The 21,808-nt window shown below is 42.6% G+C and overlaps 1 protein-coding gene across 1 annotated transcript in view; it reads right to left on the reverse strand.

Moving 5' to 3' along the window:
• The window catches only part of KCNU1 (potassium calcium-activated channel subfamily U member 1), a 137,198-nt gene that overhangs the window by 100,360 nt on the left and 15,030 nt on the right, over positions 1–21,808 (reverse strand). Inside the window, 12 exon segments of the mRNA XM_065398344.1 lie at positions 1,660–1,759; positions 3,001–3,087; positions 6,717–6,817; positions 6,954–7,040; positions 11,822–11,890; positions 12,827–12,915; positions 14,965–14,987; positions 16,506–16,653; positions 17,495–17,564; positions 18,832–18,914; positions 19,355–19,460; positions 21,105–21,215. Coding sequence (XP_065254416.1) covers positions 1,660–1,759; positions 3,001–3,087; positions 6,717–6,817; positions 6,954–7,040; positions 11,822–11,890; positions 12,827–12,915; positions 14,965–14,987; positions 16,506–16,653; positions 17,495–17,564; positions 18,832–18,914; positions 19,355–19,460; positions 21,105–21,215 — 1,074 coding nt within the window.

The following is a 21,808-nucleotide window of genomic DNA, read 5'->3' on the forward strand; positions in this document are numbered from 1 at the left end:
GATATTTCAGCAGGTTGAGGGCTCTTTTTTTTGTAAATTATGTTGTGGGATGTAAGGGGAAAAGAGACGTGTTATAAATTAATTGGGTTTTCACTTATATTTAACGAGTCAGCACAGTCTAACAGCATGTGTGTATGTGTTTACTATGCAGTTCCAATATTTACAACTGACCTAACTGGTTGTAGAGCAGGAGCAATGAACAACGTTTTATTGTTCTGATCCTATGTAAGTGCTGGGGACAGCTGCCGAGCTGCAAAGCTACCCAGAGGAGACCCTGGAGTTTTTGTTATGCCAATGCGTGTCTTTGCTGTCAAAACAGACAAAAGGACTGTGTGTGTGTGGGGGGGGGGTGGTATTTATTAAGATTTGTTTTCTCCAGGTCTCGGGTGTTCATGAGCGGTTAACCGACTTAGATCTCAAGCCTTTGTAGAAGGAAAGTGACAAACATTGTGTGACAATATCTGATTAAAATATGACCATGTAGATCATTGTTGTTACCACTGTTATATAATTGCAACAAATCTTATACAAAGTGTGTCAAGTAAGGTGTCAATGGAAAAGTTATGATTTGCTTAATATGATTATGCATGTATTGTTTGCTTCTGGGTAGTACCCACAAGGTATTTAGCTAGCACATTGTGAAGGAACTATTCAAGTGAATGGCCCATTAAAGAATACTTAACTCACAATGGAAGACACCCATCTACACTTAATGGACTTTCCTGCTATGACTAAGCAAAATCACGCATGGGCATGGACATGTGTGTTCCTCCCCGGCCAGGATCTTGTGTACTCCCCACAAGTCCTTGTATAACAACTCTGGCCAATATGTGCTTCATCCCCCTCTAGTGCATGGTTCATCACAGTATAACAGTCTACTACTGCTGCCAGCTAAGTATCAGATAGTGATTCCCCTTACTTGGCTGAGTAGCACCTTACACAATAAACAGTCCCACTGAAGGTCAGTAGGGCTGCTTGGGAAGGTAAGTACTACTCAATGTGAGTAAGAGGTAGCACAATCTATCTTAACTGGAGTGACTCCTTTAATCCCTGCAGGAGAGGTCTCTAGTGTGGTGCCCATGTTCAAATTCTTCTGATGACCATATATCCAGTGGAGACAGCTGGAGGAATTTAGACTGTGAAACCTGGGAAGGTCTCCCCTGGTGGTACTGCCACCACTATGGTCAGCAGACTGATTCAGGCTGGTGCTTAGGTTAGACAAGTGGGACTGCTGTCAGGGGGTTCTCTGGGATTCAAAGCCATTCAGCTTTATATCATCGTTTTCCCATGCTGCACCAGAGTCCAGATTTGCTAAACCTTCCAGGCATGCAAGGTGCTGAGCACTTTTTTGTCAGGTGCTGAGTTCAGAATGCCTGGCATCTTGCAGAATTGAGCCCTTCGAGGAGAGTATGGGTTGATGGACTGAGAAGCTGGATGTGTGTAGGGTTGAACTGAGCTTCTACGAGGCCATTCAATTAATCAAGGCAGGGAGGAGCCATTAAACCATCCATTGCAATCAAAACCAGTAGCAATGCCACAAAAAGTAATAGGTGCAAAGGGTTTTTAATTCCATCCTGAAAGAAAACACCCTGCCATTCTCATCTCCCACACAAATATTCACTGCAGCAGCAAGACCAAGAAGAGTTCTGAATTTCTTACCTGGCAGTGATACCTGAAACAGGAAGAACCCCAAGAGACATCGACTTTACTGGCTCTCGGTCTGGAAGGTACAGTGTTTCTTGAGGAATCCTCAGCTTGTCTGAAAACAAACGCAGTGAAAAGGAATTTGCCTCTCTTTATATATCCCTTGGTTGTATTTATATGCTGATTGCAAGTGGCCACCGCGCCATATGAGAGTTCTGCAGGGGCTTAACAAATGCTTGAGAATGGGGCTTTGGGTAATTGCTTAGCCAGACAACCACACAGCTAATAAAGCACAGTATTATATTATGGTGCATGTGTATAGTATGTACATGATAGCCTTATACATGACTAATACTACATACGACTCATGATTTCATTCCAAAGGGCTGTTCAAATAAATCTTTTTGTTTGTGGTTTTTAGGGGATTCATATAAACCAAAAAACTAAAAGTAAAACTCACTCAAAACTGCCAAGTTTTGCCCCCCAAAACAGGTGACCCTCCCATTTATCCTTTGGTAATGCAAACTCCAAGCTATATACCATTGGGATAAATCAGACTTTTCCAGTGTCTTTGGTAGTTGTCTTATTCAGTGAAAGGTGAATACCTTTACCATGCACTAAGGGCTTGTCTGCGTAGGGACACTCAGGAAAAGTAATCCGAATTAACAAAGGTGTGAATTTAAAGTGGATTTGTTAAACCCTGTGTGGACATGCTCGTTCAGAATTAAAGGGGCCTTAACTCAGGGCTTGTCTATACCGTAACTCAGTGTGAACTGTGGGAGTACGAATTGCAGAACACACCAAAGTGTTGCACTCTAACTGCTTCACGTGAACGCTGCTGGTGTAAACTAAAAGGTACATTGTTTGTCATAATAAAGTCCTGTCTGAAAGAGGACTGCATTAACTGGTAGTTATGGGGTATTGGCCATGTATATGGCTGTCATGTGCATACTATACGCTATAGTATAGTTTGAAGGAGGACTACGTTAACATGAACAAGGTACCTTTCAGTTTGCCCCAACCACATCCACCTGGGGCAGTTAGAGCACAGCTCTTCAGTGCACTCTGCCATTCACACCCCTCCAGTTCACACTATGGAGCTGTGTAGACGTAGCCTGCTCAGTTTAGTTTAATTCACTTCCAAGGTGAAATAAAATCAACCAAATTAAGGCCACTTTATAATTCTGCATCAGACTGTCCACATGGATTTAATTAGATTTAGTTCAACTAATCCATTTTAAAGGTAATTCAGATTAACTTTCTTGAGGCTTGATTTACACTAAAAAGTTATAACTGCATAGTTATGTCGATCAGGGGTGTGAAAAAAAACCACACCCCGGACTGACATCGTTATACCAACATAATCCCCAGTGTAAACACAACTATCTCTATGAAAGATGACTTCCGTCAGCACAGCTAACTTCATTTGGGAAGGTGGTGTTCCTGCACCAACAGAAAAAACTTAAATTAGGCCAGTATAATCTCCGTGTAGACATATCTTTACTGTCCCCATGTAGACAAGCCCTTAGGTCCTATGGTATAACACACATTTGCACAGCCTGTTATGCCTGGGTGTTCAACTGCATTTTGTGGGAAGAGAGTGGGGGATGCTCATCATGTGTGAGTTACGCTTAGATTAGAGAAAGAGCTCCAGACAATCTCTTCCGCCTGATTAGAAATAGAAGTCATAGAGGGAAGAGTGAACCTGTCTTAGGCACTTATATGGACCCCATTACTCACGCAATTGTCTGATCATCTCACAGTCTTGAACCTTTTTATCCTCACAGCACTCTGTGGAAAAGGGCAGTGTTATTATGTCCATTTTACAGATGGAGAAGTGAGGCACAGAGAGATCAAGTGAATTGTCCAGTGTCACACAGGGAGTCGGCAGTTGATCAGGGAAATTAACCTAGGCCTCCCAAGTCACAGACTAGCACCCTAACCACTAGAGTATCATTTCTCTGAATAAACTGATGTTCCATCTAATCCTCTCTTGGCCAAATCCTGAGGTCCTTCCTGCTGAGTAACAACTGTGCAAAGATCTCAGGATTTGGCCCACTGCTTCTCAGAGTCTCTGTCTTGCCGCCTGCCTTTCCACTCTACATTCCTATCACTGTCAGAGCCTGACAGGAGGCTCAGCAAAGATCTCTACATTACGTGTGTCCAAACATGTCCCATGTGTGTATGTGGGTAGAACTTGGACTGAAGAGACATTCAGACCTGCATAGCTCTTCATTGCACAGTCTGATAGGGGAAACCTATCACACGCCCTTTATTTCCTTCTTTCAGTTGGATTAGAACAGTTTGGGAAGAGTTACAACATCAGGTCTCATGAGTTGAAACATACACCTGGCAGAAAAGGAACATTTTTTTGCATGGGCCATTTGTCAACTTTAATAAGTAGCAATTGTACCACACAGGTGTGTTAGAAGCAGGTGCATTTACTCCTGGTAACAAGATAGCTCTACCTGCCATCCTACCAGCCTCTATTTACTTACAGTGTCCTGTCTCAGTTTATCCAAGTGACTGATGTTTCCTTATCTGGGGATTTGTTTTCCAGGAGGTGGGTGGGAAAGAAAACAGCTCTCTGAGGGCACAGCATGCAGCTGTCAGCCTTTACAGGAGATCAGGCTTAATAAAAGTATGGTAAGCCAAGACAGATATGGTATAAAAACAGCCTAACTAGCTTCAGGAGGAACAGTCATCTGAGAAACCTCTGAGTCTGAGGAAAGATGGTCTTCAGGTTAAGGCATTTGACTGTATGCCAGGAGATTTGGGTTCAATTGCTGGCTTTGCCACAGACTCCCTGTGTAATTCACATAAGGCCAGATTCTCAACTGATACAAATCAGGACCCTTGCTAGGGGGAACTGACAGCAAGTTCTTATGTCTGGTAATACTTCGATCTCTCTGAAGCACATGTTTCCCTGCAGTCTATCTGGTGCAGAACTGTAAACAATTGTTTTTTATCAGGCTACGTTTATATTAAAATCCCATCTTGCCCTTTCATCCAACCGCCTTAAATTGCACAGGAAGGAAAAGGAAAAGCCATCAGGTGTGAGAGCTCTTACAGTGTCAATGTCTGTCCATCTGTCTCTTGATGACTCTTTTTGAAATGTTTTTGTATTATACAGAAGCTTCTGTCTGGGAATCGGCTGGCTTTGGGGGACTTTAGTTGCATCTATTTTAATAAGTATGTGGGACTGAAAAATGGGCTACGATTTCTCTTTATAAATGACATTCCTACATGGAATCCTCCAGGTGTCAGCATGCTTGTGTTTGTTCATATGGCCTGTTTTGTTGAGCACTCTCTATGAATGAGTTTTTCCTTTATCTCAGCCTTGTGCACTTCAGCCAGACATTTAATAATGGGGCTTGGCTGCCATCTACTGCTGAAAGGAGATTTAATTTAAAATATATATTTTGTGTGTGTGAATTTGCTGAGTGCTGATGAAAGATACCCGACTGACAGCTGTGTAGAGCAAAAGTCCTATATCCAGGGCACAGACACAGTGGCTGAGAATTTCAAAACAGTCTAGATTTACATATACATTCTTCACTAAAACTAGGGGATTTAGACACAACTCTTCCATTAGACTGCTTTTGAAAATTTCAGGCAGTATGTATAGCTGCTGTGCATGGGTGCTCCAGAAGGCCACCAAAACAGAGCTCAACATTATTCTGAGGAGAACACTTTTTGAGAATAGGAGAGTATCACAGTTCCATGGTCTTTCTGGTCATGGTGGTATAATACAAGTTGTGCTCTAGTCAAACACAAGTTATTGAGCTCAATATAGAGATAAGTGGGTGAATTTTAATGGCCTGCTATGTACAGAAGGTCAGATTAGATGATGTAATGGTACTTTCTAGCCTTGAACTCCATGAATCTATGAAGCAAGAAGGGTGTTAATTAGTAATGACCAAAGTGATGTACATTTTGGCATGGACAGGTATCCACTAAGGAATGAACTGAGATCCATCAAATCATTCACGTAAGCCAATGAAGAACCAATGGACTGAAAGAATTTGCACTTACTACCTGGGGTAGATTTCAGCAGGTGACATAGTACTGAAAGGCTGTACGTCCCATTTCCAGTGCCAGGGAATTTGGGGTGGGATGGGAATGAGCCATTCCACTGTTGCACTGACATTATCGTGAATAGGAGTTTTTCCCATCCAATTTATGCTTTCCCAATTTTTAGCCTAAACTCCTTAAATCTTTAAGACTAACAGAAGTATTGGGAGCATAAGCTTTCGTGGGTAAGAACCTCACTTCTTCAGATGCAAGACTTGCATCTGAAGAAGTGAGGTTCTTACCCACAAAAGCTTATGCTCCCAATACTTCTGTTAGTCTTAAAGGTGCCACAGGACCCTCTGTTGCTTTTCACAGATTCAGACTAACACGGCTACCCCTCTGATCCTTAAATCTTATAATACATCCTTGCTCAACCTCAAATACATCTTTGCTGCCTTCATTTTTATTATTTCCTAGTCTTACGATGATGATAATATCTTATATAGAGTAATATCTTGACATCCTTACTCATTGTCATACTCAACCTTTACTTAGGGTAATTCCCACTGACTTTAATGAGAGTTTTGCCTGAGCAGGAATTGAGTACAAACTGAGTAAGGACCTCTGGGTTTATCCTGTAGCACCTTTCAAACCAAAGCACCTCACAAACTATACGCATCTACCACCAATGAGATGCAATTGCCCTAGACTCCAGTTCTGGAGTTAAAGAGCAGCGGCCCATGCAAAGTATGACAATGAGCATAGGGGAAATTCTGGCGAAGGAGATGTGGCTCTTATAAAAATGCAACAGGAACCTTTACTGTCCAGTCAGAGTAGATGGGATCTAAAGGTCTTCTGAGAATTCGTCTGAAAGATCTGCACTCAATAAATTGTATGCAATTCAGCTTCAATCTTTCAGAAGGATAAAGGGTTATGTTCAAACCTATGTTTTCACAGACAGAATAAAGAGGATGGCTCAATAACCTAAGAATCAGGTATGAATTAGCTAGTTGCTTCCTATTTCCTCTAACTGAAACCCAGTCTGAACAGAACGTTACCTGAAAAGGATCTTGTCCGAGATCTGCTTCTGCAGTGACATTTTTTAATCAGCTCTGGATTATCAATATCACTATGGCAGGCTTTACAGTAAAAATGAGCCCTGAGCAACAAAAGCAAATCGGGAGAAATTGGATTAAATTTAGTGGAGTGGAGGAAGAGATCCAAATGCATTTGTTAACTCTTGAAAGCTCTACTTTTCTAGAACTATTTTACTGTAGGATAGTATGGAAAGTTACCTTTTGACTTCCACCTTGGATTTGGCAATAAAAAAGCCTATTGTGTTTCGATGGAGCTTTATCTGTGCAGATGGGTTGACCAGGATGCTATTGGAAAACAGTTTGGAAACAAACAAACAAACAAAAAAGGTAAATTACCATTCACAGATTCCAAGGCCAAAGGGGATCATTTTGATAATCTAATCTGATTTCCTGTATCACACAGGCCATAACACTTCCCAAATAATTCCTAGAGCTGATCTTTTGGAAAAATCAGCCAATCTTTTATTTAAAAATTCTCTGTGATGGAGAATCTACCACAACCCTCGGTAAATTGTTCCGATCGTCTGCATCTATTGGGTGAGTTTCTTTGGCCTGTGTTCTGCAAGGAGTCAGAGTAGATGGTCATAATGGTCCCTTATTACCTTACAGTGTACAAGGCACTTATACACCACCTCACTATGACTGTTGTGTTCAAGTTTCACAATACCCCTGTCATTAAGTGAAGTGTTATTTGCCCCATTTTAAAGATGGGGAACTGAGGCAGAGAGATTGACTTGCCTGGACACGTGGGGAATCTGTGGAAGAGCCACGACTCAAACCCCAATCTCCTGAGTCCCAATCTAATATCTTAATGACAAGACCAATTTTCATATAATTACCGCAATATAATAATGTTTTTTTAAATGTTTTTAAAATCTTTTTAAAATGTTTGTTAGATTGTTAAGTTTATAGGAAACAACTCTTTTCATTCTCCAAACAATTTAAAAACATTTATTTTAATGTAATGGATCAATTCATAGTCTAGCTGCAGTTGCTGAATATTCCAGATAGATCCAGGTGCACCCACTGTGTTGATGAGAATGCCAAATACTTCCCATTGAAGCATGCTGGTTGTGCTGTTAAATATATTAGGGATGTGCAGGTTCAATGCACCTGCTGCACTGCTAAACATACTATTACATCCCGGAAAAAGACACCTGAACATCCCAGGCACATTCAGAGAGCATGCACCTGCTGTGCTGCTATAAGTACTAGGTACATCTAGGTAGAATCCCCCTGCAGTGTTACTAAATTTATCAGATACAGTTAGGCAGAGCTGCTCAGCTGCTGGATGTACCAGTGACATCCTAACATCCTACTGATTTCAACCCAGTTTTAATGGGTCTTGGCAGTACAGCTGGAGCAGGGAACAGCCACATAAGGATTCATCTTTTCACTTCCCACCCAGAAAGGAAGAGGACCACTTCCCTCAGCTCCTTCTCCTCTTTAGTTGCTCAGTTACTAATGAACAAACAACTGAGTCAGAAGAAAAACATATTCCGTATTAATTATTATTATTATTGTGGCAGCATCTAGAAGCCTCAGCCATGGACCAAGGCCCCCATTGTGGTAGGTTCTGTACTAACACAGAACAGAAAGATGGTCTCTGCCCCAAAGAGTTTCCCCCCTTGTCATCTCTTTCTCATTCCCATTATTTCCCTACAGACGCCAGAAGCACCAGATTCACCCAGGGACTGACTTGCAGTGGAGCTAAGCACCCATGACATTCACTGACTTCACAGTTGTGAGCATTCAGCACCTCTGGAAATCAGTCCTGTGGTATCTTTAGCAGTTTTCTCTCTCCTCTATCCCTTTGTTTTGTTGTCTGTGTTTCTGTTCATGTTCTCAGCAGTTTCCCCAAAACACGCAGACACTTCATTTACAAAGGCAGAAAAAAATAATTGCACTTAATAAACTGCTGTTTTCTGGATAATTTCGTAATGTTTTCTAAAATCTGCAGCATTGACTTATTCCCCTTTTCTCAGCCAATTCCAGCATCCCCATTAGCGTGTCTTGCATTTCATCATTAGAGCAGTTAGGGACTACTATCTGGCTCTGGCCCAGATCAGCTTCAGATTTTAGCAGATTCTGCTTTCAGCACTGACAGACTATACCTTTGTGACCACACTTCATGGAGTTGAGGAACCTTGGCAACTTCTGAGGTTAAAACCTAGGGAAGTGTTTCTATTAGTGATGGAAAGAAATGGGCTCAGATTGAGCTGGGTCACCCCAAATCAAGGTGAAACATCTGCAGTTTGCACATGAGATTCCAGTTAAGACCATGAAGTGAGGCCTAATATGCTGAACACTTCCTGTTTTCATGTGCCTGTCTCTGTCCATGGTCATCATTGTCATGTCCCTGGTACCGTGGTCTTGTACTGGCTGGGAAAAGGGGCACTATGCCAGTCATTATTGTATAATTGTGCTATAGAGAGGAAGTCACATATTGATTCAGGGGACCTTCCCTCCTCCCTCAACACAAAGAAAACCACAACTCTCTTTGTGCCCGAACCTAAGAACTGCTGCCAGCCTTCATCTGCCAAAAAGCCAGTGGGAGATGAGAGTGCTCAGTAGCAGGGCTGGCTGCAAAAAAATCCGGAGGTTACAAAATTTGTTTTCATTCCAACGTGGAGTGAAACCAAAACCTTTTGAAATTCTTTGCAAAAACAGAAAAAAAAAAAAAAAAAGAAAAAAGAAAAAAGAAAAAGCGAGAGACCTGTCCCAGAAGAGCCAGCACACTCAACTGGGATGTGGAGAACCCCAGTTCTAATCCCTATTGTAGATCAGGAACTTGAGGCTAGGTCATATCCCAAGTGAGTCTCACTTAAGTCTTGCAACATGGCTTAAGTGGGATTGAAGGATACATCTACACTTCAAAAATAAATAAATAAATACATACATAAAAATTAAAAAAAAAACCATGGCAGCAAGTCTCAGAGGCTGGGTCTATAAACTTGGGCGGATGTGATGTCTCTAAAGATAGCCATGTTCCCTTTGGGGCTAGAGCCCCGGCTCTCAGACCCAACCCTCTCATCGTGTTTCAGAGCGCAAGCTCCAGCCCGACCAGGAATATGTATTTGGCTACTTTTAACGCTAAAGTACAAGCTCCACAAGCCCAAGTCTGTAGACCTGAGCTTTTTGCCGCGGGTGTTTTTTTGCATTATAGACGTATCCTAAGTAGTTCACGGGCCCTGTGCTAGCTCTCCGTCCAGAGGCAAATTTCATCCAAAGTGGTTTGGGATTGGTATTTCTGAGCTGAGTCCTTGTTAAAAGCAATGAATCAGCAGGTGAACGAGTCAGGTGAGTTAGCTAACTACTGAGCTATTGGCTGCTCTGGGGAAGGTTCCTCTCTTATAGTCCATCCTGGGCTTGAGAAACATTTCTGCCAAAACCAATACATTTTAGTAAAACATTCATTTTCAACAAAATAGTGTTTTTCTCTGCACAAAAACATTTTCAACCTGTTCTACTCAGCCCCTTGCAGGAAATGCTGTGTCTTCCACTGAGGGCTCCCTGAGTTTGAACTGTTCAGAGGCTTTTAGAGCCACTTCCTCCTGATACTACCTCAGTCTGTAATATTAAGTAACGTGATGCGGTGTGGCCTCATGGATTGAGTACAAGGCTAGGAATGAAGTGATCTGGGTTCCATTCCCAGCTCTGCTACTGGCCTGCTGAGTGACCTTGAGGATGTCATTTCACATCTCTGCCTCAGTTTACCCATCCATAAAATATGGATAATGACTCTGACCTCTGTTGTAAAGTCTTTTGAAATCTATGGATGAAAAATGCTGTATAAAATCATGATACACTATCGATGATTAGATCTGAGAGGATGATGGGGAAGAGAGTCATCCAGATCCAAAGCGGGATCCATTCTTCTTTGGGGAACGGGCAGCAGGGGCGGCTCTAGGCACCAGCAAAGCAAGCAGGTGCTTGGGGCAGCCCATTTGCAGGGGCGGCAGCCGGCAGGTGTCCAGCCTGGGCGCTGAGAACCAACAGGGGGCCCTGAGAGCTGTAGTTCCTTGGTTAGCTCCCTGCCTATGAGCCAGCCCGGGAGCAGGGAAAGAACTACATTTCCCAGCATTCCCTTGGCCGCTATCAACAGGAAAGGGAGGGGGAGGGAGTATGGTAGCTGAAACCTCATGCTGCAGCTTGCTGTGAATGGAGAGCTCACTGCTAGAGCGGGGTGGCACTGTGAATGGGGAACAAGTATGCCCAAGGAGTAGAAGGCTTTGGCCCAGATACCCCCTTCAGAAGACATTCCCAGACTGGATTAGGGATACTGGTGTGACCTCACCTTGCAGCCCCCAAAGAAAGAATTGGGTGGACTAAATGGACAGTGCCCCTCTATATCTGAAGCCTAAGCAAGGGAGGTATGTGGATCCCACTAGCATTTAAAATGAAAAGTAAGGGAGAGGAGGCTCTACTGGACCTGGGCAGCTTTAGATACAGTACCAGGCACGTAGGAGGATTTCCACTTCTGAGCCATGGAAGCAGCACGGGGTGTGGGGGGGAGAGCCCAGGGCTGGGGCGGCAGGGGGTGTGTGGGTGGGGGGGCACTGGTGGGGGAGAAGGGGGAAGCCCAGAGCTGGGGCAGCACGGGGTGTGGGGGGGAGAGCCCAGGGCTGGGGTGGCAGGGGGTGCAGGTGGGGGGGGGGGAGAGCCCAGGGCTGGAGGTGCGGGGGGGAGCCCAGGGCTGGGGTGGGGGCATCCAAAAATTTTTTTGCTTGGGGCGGCAAAAAACCTAGAGCCGGCCCTGACGGGCAGTCACTTCTGTTTTCATTGTCCACTCCTGTACTGAAGTTCATTTGCCTCTTCTGCTGATCATCCTGGAGGTGAAGAGGAAACTAATCATATGGGGTGAAATTCATCCCTTTGCATTTGACCAGCCCAAAGACTAATCTCACATATGTCTTCAAAATAGGGCTGAAGTGGGGTGTATGTTATGCAAAGACCTTGTGCTTGCTGTCTGCCCAGGGACAAATTTCATCCAAAGGGGGCTGGGAATGGTTACTACATAGACAAGTTCTTGTTAAAAGAAATAGATCAGCAGCTTCGCTAGTCACCTGTTTTCATGAACGCCAGATCTGAATTCAATTGCGAGCAGCACAAGGTCCAGCTTCACAAAGCAGAGCCTGGGGAAAGGAAACAGGCCTGAAGTGGATTGGTTAAACTGCATTAAGTCCCTGTGTGAACACTTTTATTCAGAATGAGGCTAGGTCTACACTACCCGCCTGAATCGGCGGGTAGAAATCGACCTCTCGGGGATCGAATTATCGCGTCTCGTCGGGATGCGACAATCGATCCCCGAATCGACGCTCTTACTCCACCAGCGGAGGTGGGAGTAAGCGCCGTCGACGGGAAGCCGCGGAGGTCGATTTTGCCGCCGTCCTTACAGCGGGGTAAGTCGGCTGCGATACGTCGAATTCAGCTACGCTATTCGCGTAGCTGAATTTGCGTATCTTAAATCGACCCCCCCCTGTAGTGAAGACCTGCCCTTAGAGTGTCCTTATTCAGCTCATCTTAATTCACTTTGGAAGTGAATTAAGTGAAATCAAATAAAGGCCCTAATAGCTCATCTACACACAGAATTATTCCAGAATAGCTATTCCTAATTAATTCCATGGGTGATGTTCTGGTTCTGGAATAAGAGCTTCCAACACATGAAGTTAATCAGGAATAGTTAATTCACTTTAAATTTACACCCTACCATAGGGCACGTCTTCACTACCCGCCGGATCGGCGGGTAGCAATCGGTCTATCAGGGATCGACTTACCGCGTCTAGTGAAGACGCGATAAAATCGATCCCTGATGGCTCTACCGTCGACTCCGGAAATCCACCGCGGCAAGAGGCGGTAGCAGAGTCAACGGCGGCGCGGCAGCGGTCGACTTGCCGCCGTCCTCACAGCCAGGTAAGTCGACCTAAAATACGCCACTTCAGCTACGCTATTCACGTAGCTGAAGTTGCGTATCTTAGGTCGACCCCCCGCTGTAGTGTAGACCTAGCCTTATTCTGGATTGACTTTCAAAAAGGAAGCAGGGAAGTAACAGTGAACTCTGTTCTACCTACCGGCAAACGTCTGGAAAAGTCATGTCCACAAAATCATTGGAGAGCCAATGAGTCATCACTTTGTAGTCATTGCTGTCAAAAACGTTCCTGTGCCGCAGGCCTTTTCTCTTCACCTAAAACAAATAACCATGGCGCAAATGTTGTTTTGCGAAAGAGGCGGTGTAATACTGGGCTGCCTCTGGCCACGATTATATATTAGTGCAGCAACCCTGACAGTTACTAGAATTCAGTGACACCCACTGGCTACTGCAGCAGCCACATGAGCAGCACTTAGAATAATGGGCCAAGTTAAACCATAAGTGATCTGAACGCTTCACACTCATACATGAATTGAGGCTGGTTGTTTAGCAGGACTAAAAATGGAGAAAGTCACACAATGACGAAAATATACAAAGAAGTTCCAGAGTCTGATAATTTTGAGCAAAAATTCCTTTACTTTGCAATAACAATTACTCTGTTTACCTATCTATTGTAGGGCTGGTCTTCTCTTAAGAGTTTTAGTGATGTAAGTATGTTGGTTAGGGTTTTTTTTTTTGCTGGCATAGTTATACTGGTAAAAGCCATAGTGTAGAGGCAATTATACTGCTATAAAGGTGCTTTATATCATTATTGCTTATTTTGGTTCCTCAATTGGAATAAGCAATACCAGCATAGGCTCTTTAAACCAGTATAACTGTGTCCATCCTACGGGCGATGCTGCTTTAACTATACCAGTATAGTTAAAATAACAAAATTTTCTAGTGCAAAGAAGTCCTTAGGGTTTTATACTGCCACCCATCACCGTGGTATCTTAGTGCCTGCCAAGAAAAACAATTAATGAAGCTGTTTGAAAATTCTCTGATGAAAAGGTTTTGTTTTTTGTTTTTAAATGGAAAATGGCTTTGTTGACAAAATGGAAATTTTGGCAAAAAATGCCGATTGTCAAAGACTTTCAGGGTTGCCTAGAACAAAATAAAAACAAGTTTTTTTAATTTTGTTTTTGTTTTTCTGGCAACCAGAAAAACAGAAATTTTGATCGGAAACTAAACAACTGAAAAATTTTGCAGGAAAGAAAATTTCCTAACCAGCTTGAACAGTTAATAATAGTTAACTAATATCTTGGGCAATTTATTCCATGGCCATAATTACTGTTTGATAATGGACCGCTTCCTTATATCTAACCTGAATTCCATTGTCACTTGAAAAATCACATATACGATTTTTTCTTGGAAGGAAAAGGCAAAAATAATTTTTAAAAAAGGTGACTAGTAGAAAAGATACCTGTATTACATCCAGGCGCCATGCACTTGACTTATTAGCTTATGTACAGTCCATGTTGCTGCACACTAAAATAATTTATTTTATGTAGTCTCCAGATTTTTAAGAGTGGCTACTAACTATGAGTGCTTCTGTTCTGGGATGCTCGATTAGAGAAACCTTGGGCCTGGTTTTGAGAAGTGCGGAGCACCAAAAATTCCACCGAAGAAAGCAGGAGCTGAAGTGGCTCAGTATGGGGCCAGCCCTATACCAAACAGTGCCCCAGGCGAGGAGCGTCTTCGGCGCCCCACCCCTTCCATTTATTAATCTTTTGAATCCCTTATTTTTTATTGCATTTGTAACCCATTTCACAACTTTGATGTGCAATGTGCATGCATGATTTATCCTTGTCATATAAGGTGATAAATTTGAATGCTAGGACCTGTAAATCTGTATTTATTCATGCCATATATAAGCAAATAAAAAAATAGTGCTTATACCAGCATACCTAAGGAAACATTTATACCAATACAACAGCATCCCTGCTAGAGGTGTTGTATCTATTTAACTATACTGGGATAATTAAAGTTGAAGAACTAAAGCAGTCCACAGGACGACAATTCTGTTTTTCAACGTGAGATTTCAGAATTTGTTTTTGTTCCACTTTGTAACAAAACGAAAACCTTCTCAACTTTTTGTGAAATTGAATTGTGTCAAAACATCTGTTTTCCAATGCAAAGCATCAGGTTTTCAATGTGGGTCTCTCTTTTTCTCTGGTCAGCAGAGAACCCTGCACATTAGAAACCTTCCCATCAAAACTGTCAAAAATCAATAAATTTTTTCAAAACATTTTGGCTTTGATGACACAGCATATTTTGATGAAAATATGTTTAGTCAAAAATCTTCCAACAAGTTTTAGGTACAACTTTTGTATATGAACCAGACCTATATTTATTTCATATTCCATTCACTTAATCGGTATAAGCAAAACCTGTGAATGAAAAGTATCAGAAGTCAGAAATGGTATAATTCTCTTGCCACTGTTCTAATCTAGAATAGAGGAAAATTCAGTTAGCATAGAAGCCACTTATGGAAGGCATCTCAAACGGCCACTAGGTGATAGTAAAAACATATCCATTGCAGCACAAGGAAACATCAGGCTTCTCTAAATAACTTAATGCCTGACAGTCATTTCTTTTTATTACATCTTCCGGCATTGGCTGTAAGAATTGCGAGCAATTTTGTGTACTGAAAAGTTAATAACTTACTTGTTAATTTTTCTTCTTTAATAGGGACAGATCAGGAGAGTATATTAATATTCACTCTTTTGCAGAAGGACAGTACCTAAGTCCTGTGCACACTTAAGCCCCAATTAAATTCTATTTGGAAGGTGTAAGTGGTTCAGTGGCCTTGTTCTGTCCCTCTGTAAAGGCTGAATCTAAGGTTATGTCTACACTGTCTGGCAGCTCAGACTTCAGGGGTATGAATTGCAATGTGCACCAAAGTGCTGTGCCGTATCTCCCCCATGTGGATGCTGCGGGCACGAACTAAAAGGTTCCTACTTCGCATTAATGTAGTCCTGTTTACCTTTTAGTTCACACCCAAAGTGTGCAATCGGGGGAGTTATACTAGAGCACTTTGGTGCACTCTGCTTTTCATTCCCCTGTTGTCTGAACTGCAGGGCTGTGTAGACAAGCCGTAAGCTTTGGTCAACACTTAAAACACACTTAAAATACACAGCTATGGTGCTCAGGGGTATGAAAAATTCACACTCCTAAGCACCGTAGCTATGCTGATCCTAACCCACAGTGTAGACACAACTAGGTCAAAGGAAGAATACGCCCATCAACTTAGTTGCCTTCACTTGGAGAGGAGAATTACCGACAGCAATGGAAAAACCCCTTCCATCATGGCAGGAAGCCTTACTATAGCACGACAGTGAATAGCTACAGGGCTGAATCTGTGCTGCTGTAGTACCCCTGGCGTAAACATAGCCTAACTCTGTAAGAATAAAACAAAGACAGGAAATTAATGCGCACAGAGAGATCCTACACCGTGAGAAGCAGGGTATTAACTACACAGGATGGAAAAGCTACTCCGGGACTGACTCTCACCTCATTTCCGTCATCAGTCAGTTCAAATCAGGGGTAATTCCACTGAAGTCAGCAAAGCTACACTGGCTTGAGAGGAGAATCAGGATCCAGACCTTTAACCATGCTGTAAAGCATTATTGCAGACCTGTGGTACTACATTCAAGTGTTACATAAAAATAGCCTATTAGATTATCTAGTCTCCCCTGCCAGGTTAAGTCCCAGTTTGAGCAAGATGAGCCTGAAAATACCCAGGCACAGCTTCCACTAAAACGAGGGGCACACACTTGTCAGATAAGATCCTGCAGTGGTCATTCACATTATTTGGACAAGTGAAGGGCTTACCTTGGTACTCTTTTGCCTAATGAACAGGCGTCTTAGGAGTGTGGACAAGCCTGGGACCAAGCAACTCTGTGCTATGAAGCCTAGTTTTAGTTCAGCCAAACAGATGATGCTGTCTCCTCTCCTCCAGTCCCAGTTGGGGATGTTTGCCAGGTATACCTGTCTCAGGGTAAGATAGTGAAAACAAGTGAGGGTCAAGACAGGCAGGTACATGATGTTCCTATAAAATAAAAACTGCCTTTTCTGTCTCCATTTTTTGATTTTGAAAAAAATAGTTATTGAAATTTTCAAAATAACAATATTCTAAAAATGTTTACAAAACCAGTCATGAAGATTGTGAACAGCTCTAGGCCAAAGTTTTTAAAAGGGGCTAGAGATTTGGGGTGCCACTTGGTTTAGGTGCCCTACCTGAAAAACCTTAAAGGAGCTAAACACTTTCTGAAAATCAGGCAGCTTTAAGAGGTCTCACATTGGCCACCAAAACACTGAGGCACCAAAAAAATCACTATTTTTGAAAATCCTGGCCTAGCTCCTATCGTTCTGAAATCTAGCCCGGTAGGGATCCCACACCTTGTGGATCCATAGTGGATCAGACTAACTGTCCCTCTAGTTGGATCCCTCCTATCTTGCTGTGACGAATACATGAAGCTTTGCTGGAGAGCAAAAATAAATCTCTGCCAGCTGAGGAACGCGTCTGAGGGGGACAGCACACAATGCAGAGTTACACCCTAAACATGTATTTTTAAAACAAAAAATCTAACAATGCCCCTTTGATGGCCCACAATGTGCACGAGAGAAGAAGATTCAGTTATTATCATTTAGTAACATTAACAGACACACTTGATAGGGTAGTAATGGAAGGAGGAAGATCTATGGGGTGAAATCCTGGTCTTATAGAAGTCAATAGGAACTTAGTCACTGATTTCAGTGGGGCCAGTCTTTCACCCATGATGAGCAGCACTAAAGGAATAAGATTAGACTGACAAAGCTACTGGGCTACCTTTTTATGAGACTGGATTATCTGTATAATGACTCTTGTCTCTGGATAGTGATTCTTGACAGACAGCGCCCTGCGTGAAAAATATACCTGTTGGTTAATGTGCCTTGTCTGGGCGAAATGCCCTCAGGTTTCAAGCCTCACCACAGTGGTTACTGCACAGTATAGCGAGAGGGGAATGGAGACCTGCCAGGGATATGGGATGTCGCAGCTGACCACAGGAGTGGAAGCAGTTGGACATGATGAAATCCAGAGCTGGATCGCATTGCTGCGGATGAATCAGGACTGGGGTGGGGACAACTGCCGGGGACCCTCCAGCGAAACTACAGTCAGTTTCTGATTTTTGTGTGTGCAAAATTGTTATCTGAAAACAAAGATCTAGAATTCTGCAAAGGAATAATTCATATAGTACTTTCCCATTGTGCCTCTCCCACAAATGATGTTTTACAAATGCAACAAATTGATATTCCAACTATAGCGGGGGAGGCACTTCACTCCCCATTGAAATGCAGCCACCTCTGGTGTGAAATGAAAGGGTGCCAGACAATGTTATCAGACAAGAAGTGGAGAACCATACCCAGTGGCATTGGAACAATCATACCCGGGGGGGGGTTGTGCTGAAAGCCATTGAACAAAACTGCAAACCCTGTATATGATGAGAACTGCTTGAAGCCAGCGGGTGCTGCCACACCCCCAGCACCCATAGTTCCAGCACCCCTGATCAGATCTGTATCCATTGAGAGCTGCAGGGGGGATTCCAGGAGGCAGCAAGTATTCTATGATGTATTTGTATTGCAGTAGCACCGAGGAGCCCCAGTCCTGGACCAGGACCCCACTGTGCTAGGTGCTGTACAAACACAAAACGTAAATAATCATCTAGCTTGGAATTTGGGCCGGAACAGTACTTCTGTAATGATTCTGAAGAGGAGCAACACACCTACTGAATCACCAGCACCAGATAATACAGCATCTACATGCACTCTAGGACTCTCACATACAAGTACTGACTAAGCCTAATCATGCTTAGTGTGTGAGAGCTAATGCAATCACTGCCCAAGGGAGGCCATCTGAGACTGTTTCCTCAGGATAAAGGTACCTGTCCCCTTGAGAGCTGCAACAGTATTCATGAGGGTGAGAGAGCAAAAACATCGTCCACTGTGGGGTTTGGGAGGTTAGAGAGCTGTGTGCCTCCTTGGTCCTCTTACACAAAAGGGTTCTGCTTACCCTGTCACAGGTTTCTCAGCAAACACATTCTGCTCCTGCCTGTGTCTGCTCATTGTGTTTGCAGGTGCTAACATCACCCAGATACAGAAAGAGAATGCTGGAGGATCTCACCCTACCTCATGATATTGGAAGTGTCTTCAACATAAGGGTCCGAAGAGCAAGTGTCTGCTAGGATCAGACAAGCATCAGCAGATCCCATCTGTTTCTCAGGAGAGAAAAGCAGACTCAGAGTTTGATTCCACATGAAGTACAATAATCCCCTGTGTTTATCTGACTTATTGTCAAGAATCTCTACTTTCCAATAAATGCTACATTTCTTAGAACCATTTTATTTGCTTATTTTAAGGCCTATTGGTCCCAATTCAGTTTTGTCATTTATTTTCATTTTCCATCTTTCCAAGTCTTAATCCATTAAACTCAAACATTTAGGATTAGATTCTTGTATCCTTCTTCACACTGAGTTGCACCTTACTCTGCAAACTGTTCCATTGAAATACATGGGAGTGCTTGAATAAGGTTCTAATCAATGCTAGTAGTAGCAGAATCTAACCATTTGGCTGGATTGAGCTCAGCTGGAGCCTGGATTTTCAAAACTGTGACTCCTGGAAAGAAAATGGTGGATGGAAAAAGGGGTCTTACCGCAACTCTCTTCAGATCTTCATAGTTCAGTGCAGAGCCATGGAAGAAAGTGGTATAAGCAGAATAGCATTTGAATACAGTTTCCAGCTCTAGACTAGGAAGAGTTCTACATGATCAAAAATTCAGAACAGAAGAAAAAGGCTGATCAGCCCCTAATAACAATGTTCTTGACCTTTCCCCCCCAAAAAAAATTCATGTGTTTTGTGCTGTTTTGGGACACTGGCAGATCAGCGAAGGCACATAATTTAGGTTTTATACAGCCTAAGTGTCATGGAATTTAAAGAAGTACTATTCCACTAAAATGAGTGCAGCCGCACTCTGCAGCATGGTGGTACTGCATGAGAAGCAGAAAGCAAGACTTGCTAAAGCCCTGATCCTGTAATCTGCATCCAGGTGGAACCATGGGTCCGTGTCTCTCCTCCCTGTGCACTTCAGGTCACGTCCTTCCCTTAAACTCAGTTATTTTCCTAACTCATTTCCACACTCTCATTTACTATTACTCCAAATACAAGAGACGGGACCCAACCTTCCCTCGCAGAATAATAGATTTTAAGACCAGAAGGGAAGTTGAGATCATCTAGATCATCCTGTATAACACAAGCCAGAGAATTTCACCCCATTACCCCTGTATTCAGCCCAATAATTTATGTTTGGCTAAGGCCAAGAAAAGCATCCAGTCTTGATTTGAAAACAAGGGATGAAAAATCCACCACTTCCCTTAGTAGTTTGTTCCAGTGGTTAATCACCCTCACTATAAAAAATTATGCCTCATTTCTAATTTGAATGTGTCTGGCTTTAAATTCCAACTACTGGTTCTCATTATGCTTTTCTCCACTAGATTAAAGACCCCTTTAGTACACTGTACTTGCTCCCAATGAAGATATATGTACACTAATCTAATCACCTCTCAATCTTCTTTTTGATAAGATAAACAGATCACGCTCTTTAAGTCTTTCACTGTAAGGTATTTTTTCCAGTCCTCTAATAATTTTTGTGGCTTTTTTCCACACCCTGTCCAATTCTTCAACATCCCCCGCAAAATGTGGGTGCCAGAACTGCATGCATTACCCCAGCGCCAGTCCCATCAGTGCTCCAGAGTCAAAATCACCTCCTCACTCCCACTCATTTTGCTCAGACTGTAAATGGGAGTCCATTGTGAACCATGCAATACTTAATTTGCACATGGCCAGCCAGAGAGAGATAAATGTCTCCTCCCCCCGACAGACAGAAGTATATGTATCACCTTTTGGTGACCTGTCTTAACAGACCTAGAGAACATATTTTATTGAATATATACATAACTCCTAACATTTTCCATACAAACATGTCTCTGTGATTATGATGAGCAGTGTCACATAGACTTTCACTAGAGAAATTAAATGATATTCTCTGACAATAAGTAGATACCAGACCCTGTAACCCTTATTTACCCCTGTGCCCTCTGCCAGACAGCTCCAAGAGATCCTTGGGTGGGTCATAGAGTGTCATATAGAGTGAGTCCAAAATGCAAGATACACTCAAAAAGGAGAACATTTTTATTCTCATTAAACATTTAGCACAGAGAAGATTTTATCATAAAGCTTCCCAAGGTGGGAAGGTCTCACATGACTCTCTGCTCTTATTTCCCATTAATTAGTTACACAATGTGACTTCCCTTGCCCAAAGCCACCAGGCAAGAAAAGTATCCTCTAGCTCCCCCAAACAACTGTGCTTAGGAAGTGACTTTGAAATGTTTAGTGGGAATACTTACTCTCCCAGAAAGACAATCTCAGTGCAAATATCTCCCGTGTCCTGGGCCAGGAAGTTTCTTAAGAAAGCTGTCACACTCTCTAGAGTGATATCACCGCAGACAACAATGTACCTACAGAAAGAGATTCAGAGAACTTTGTGTTATGTTTGAAACCTGTAGAGTGCTTATTATAAGCATGGCATTGTATACAGAGTTCCAAACAGAGTGTGGTCCTGGGTAAATATGGCAACAAAGTTGGAACTCAAGTTGTGTGGAAGCCTTTTTGTTTCTATCTGTACTTGTGATTGTGATTCTATATATCATGATCCTGTAGGTTAGAAGGGTTATTTTGTAAACAAGGGGGATATATAACCCTTTACAAGTATTCAAATGGTGTAGACACCAAAGGGAAAAAGGACTCATTTAGGAAGGGTTTGGGGGATACTGAAGAGAAGTTTAAGAGGCGACTTAATCAGAGTCTATAGGTGCCTACACAGGGACAAGATATCCGGTAGTAAAGGATTTTTTAGTCAAGTAGACAAAGGCATAACAAAATCCAAATAACTGGAAGTTGAAGCTTGACAATTCTGAACTGGAAATAAGATGCACATTTTTAACAGTGAGGGTAATTAATCATTGCAACAATTTACCAAAGGATATAGTGGACTCTCGTCAATTCAAACCTTTAAATCAAGAAGAGATGTCTTTCGGAAAGAGATGATCTA

The sequence above is a fragment of the Emys orbicularis genome, chromosome 2 (genome assembly GCF_028017835.1).
Source record: "Emys orbicularis isolate rEmyOrb1 chromosome 2, rEmyOrb1.hap1, whole genome shotgun sequence".
NCBI classification, from domain to species: Eukaryota; Metazoa; Chordata; order Testudines; family Emydidae; genus Emys; species Emys orbicularis.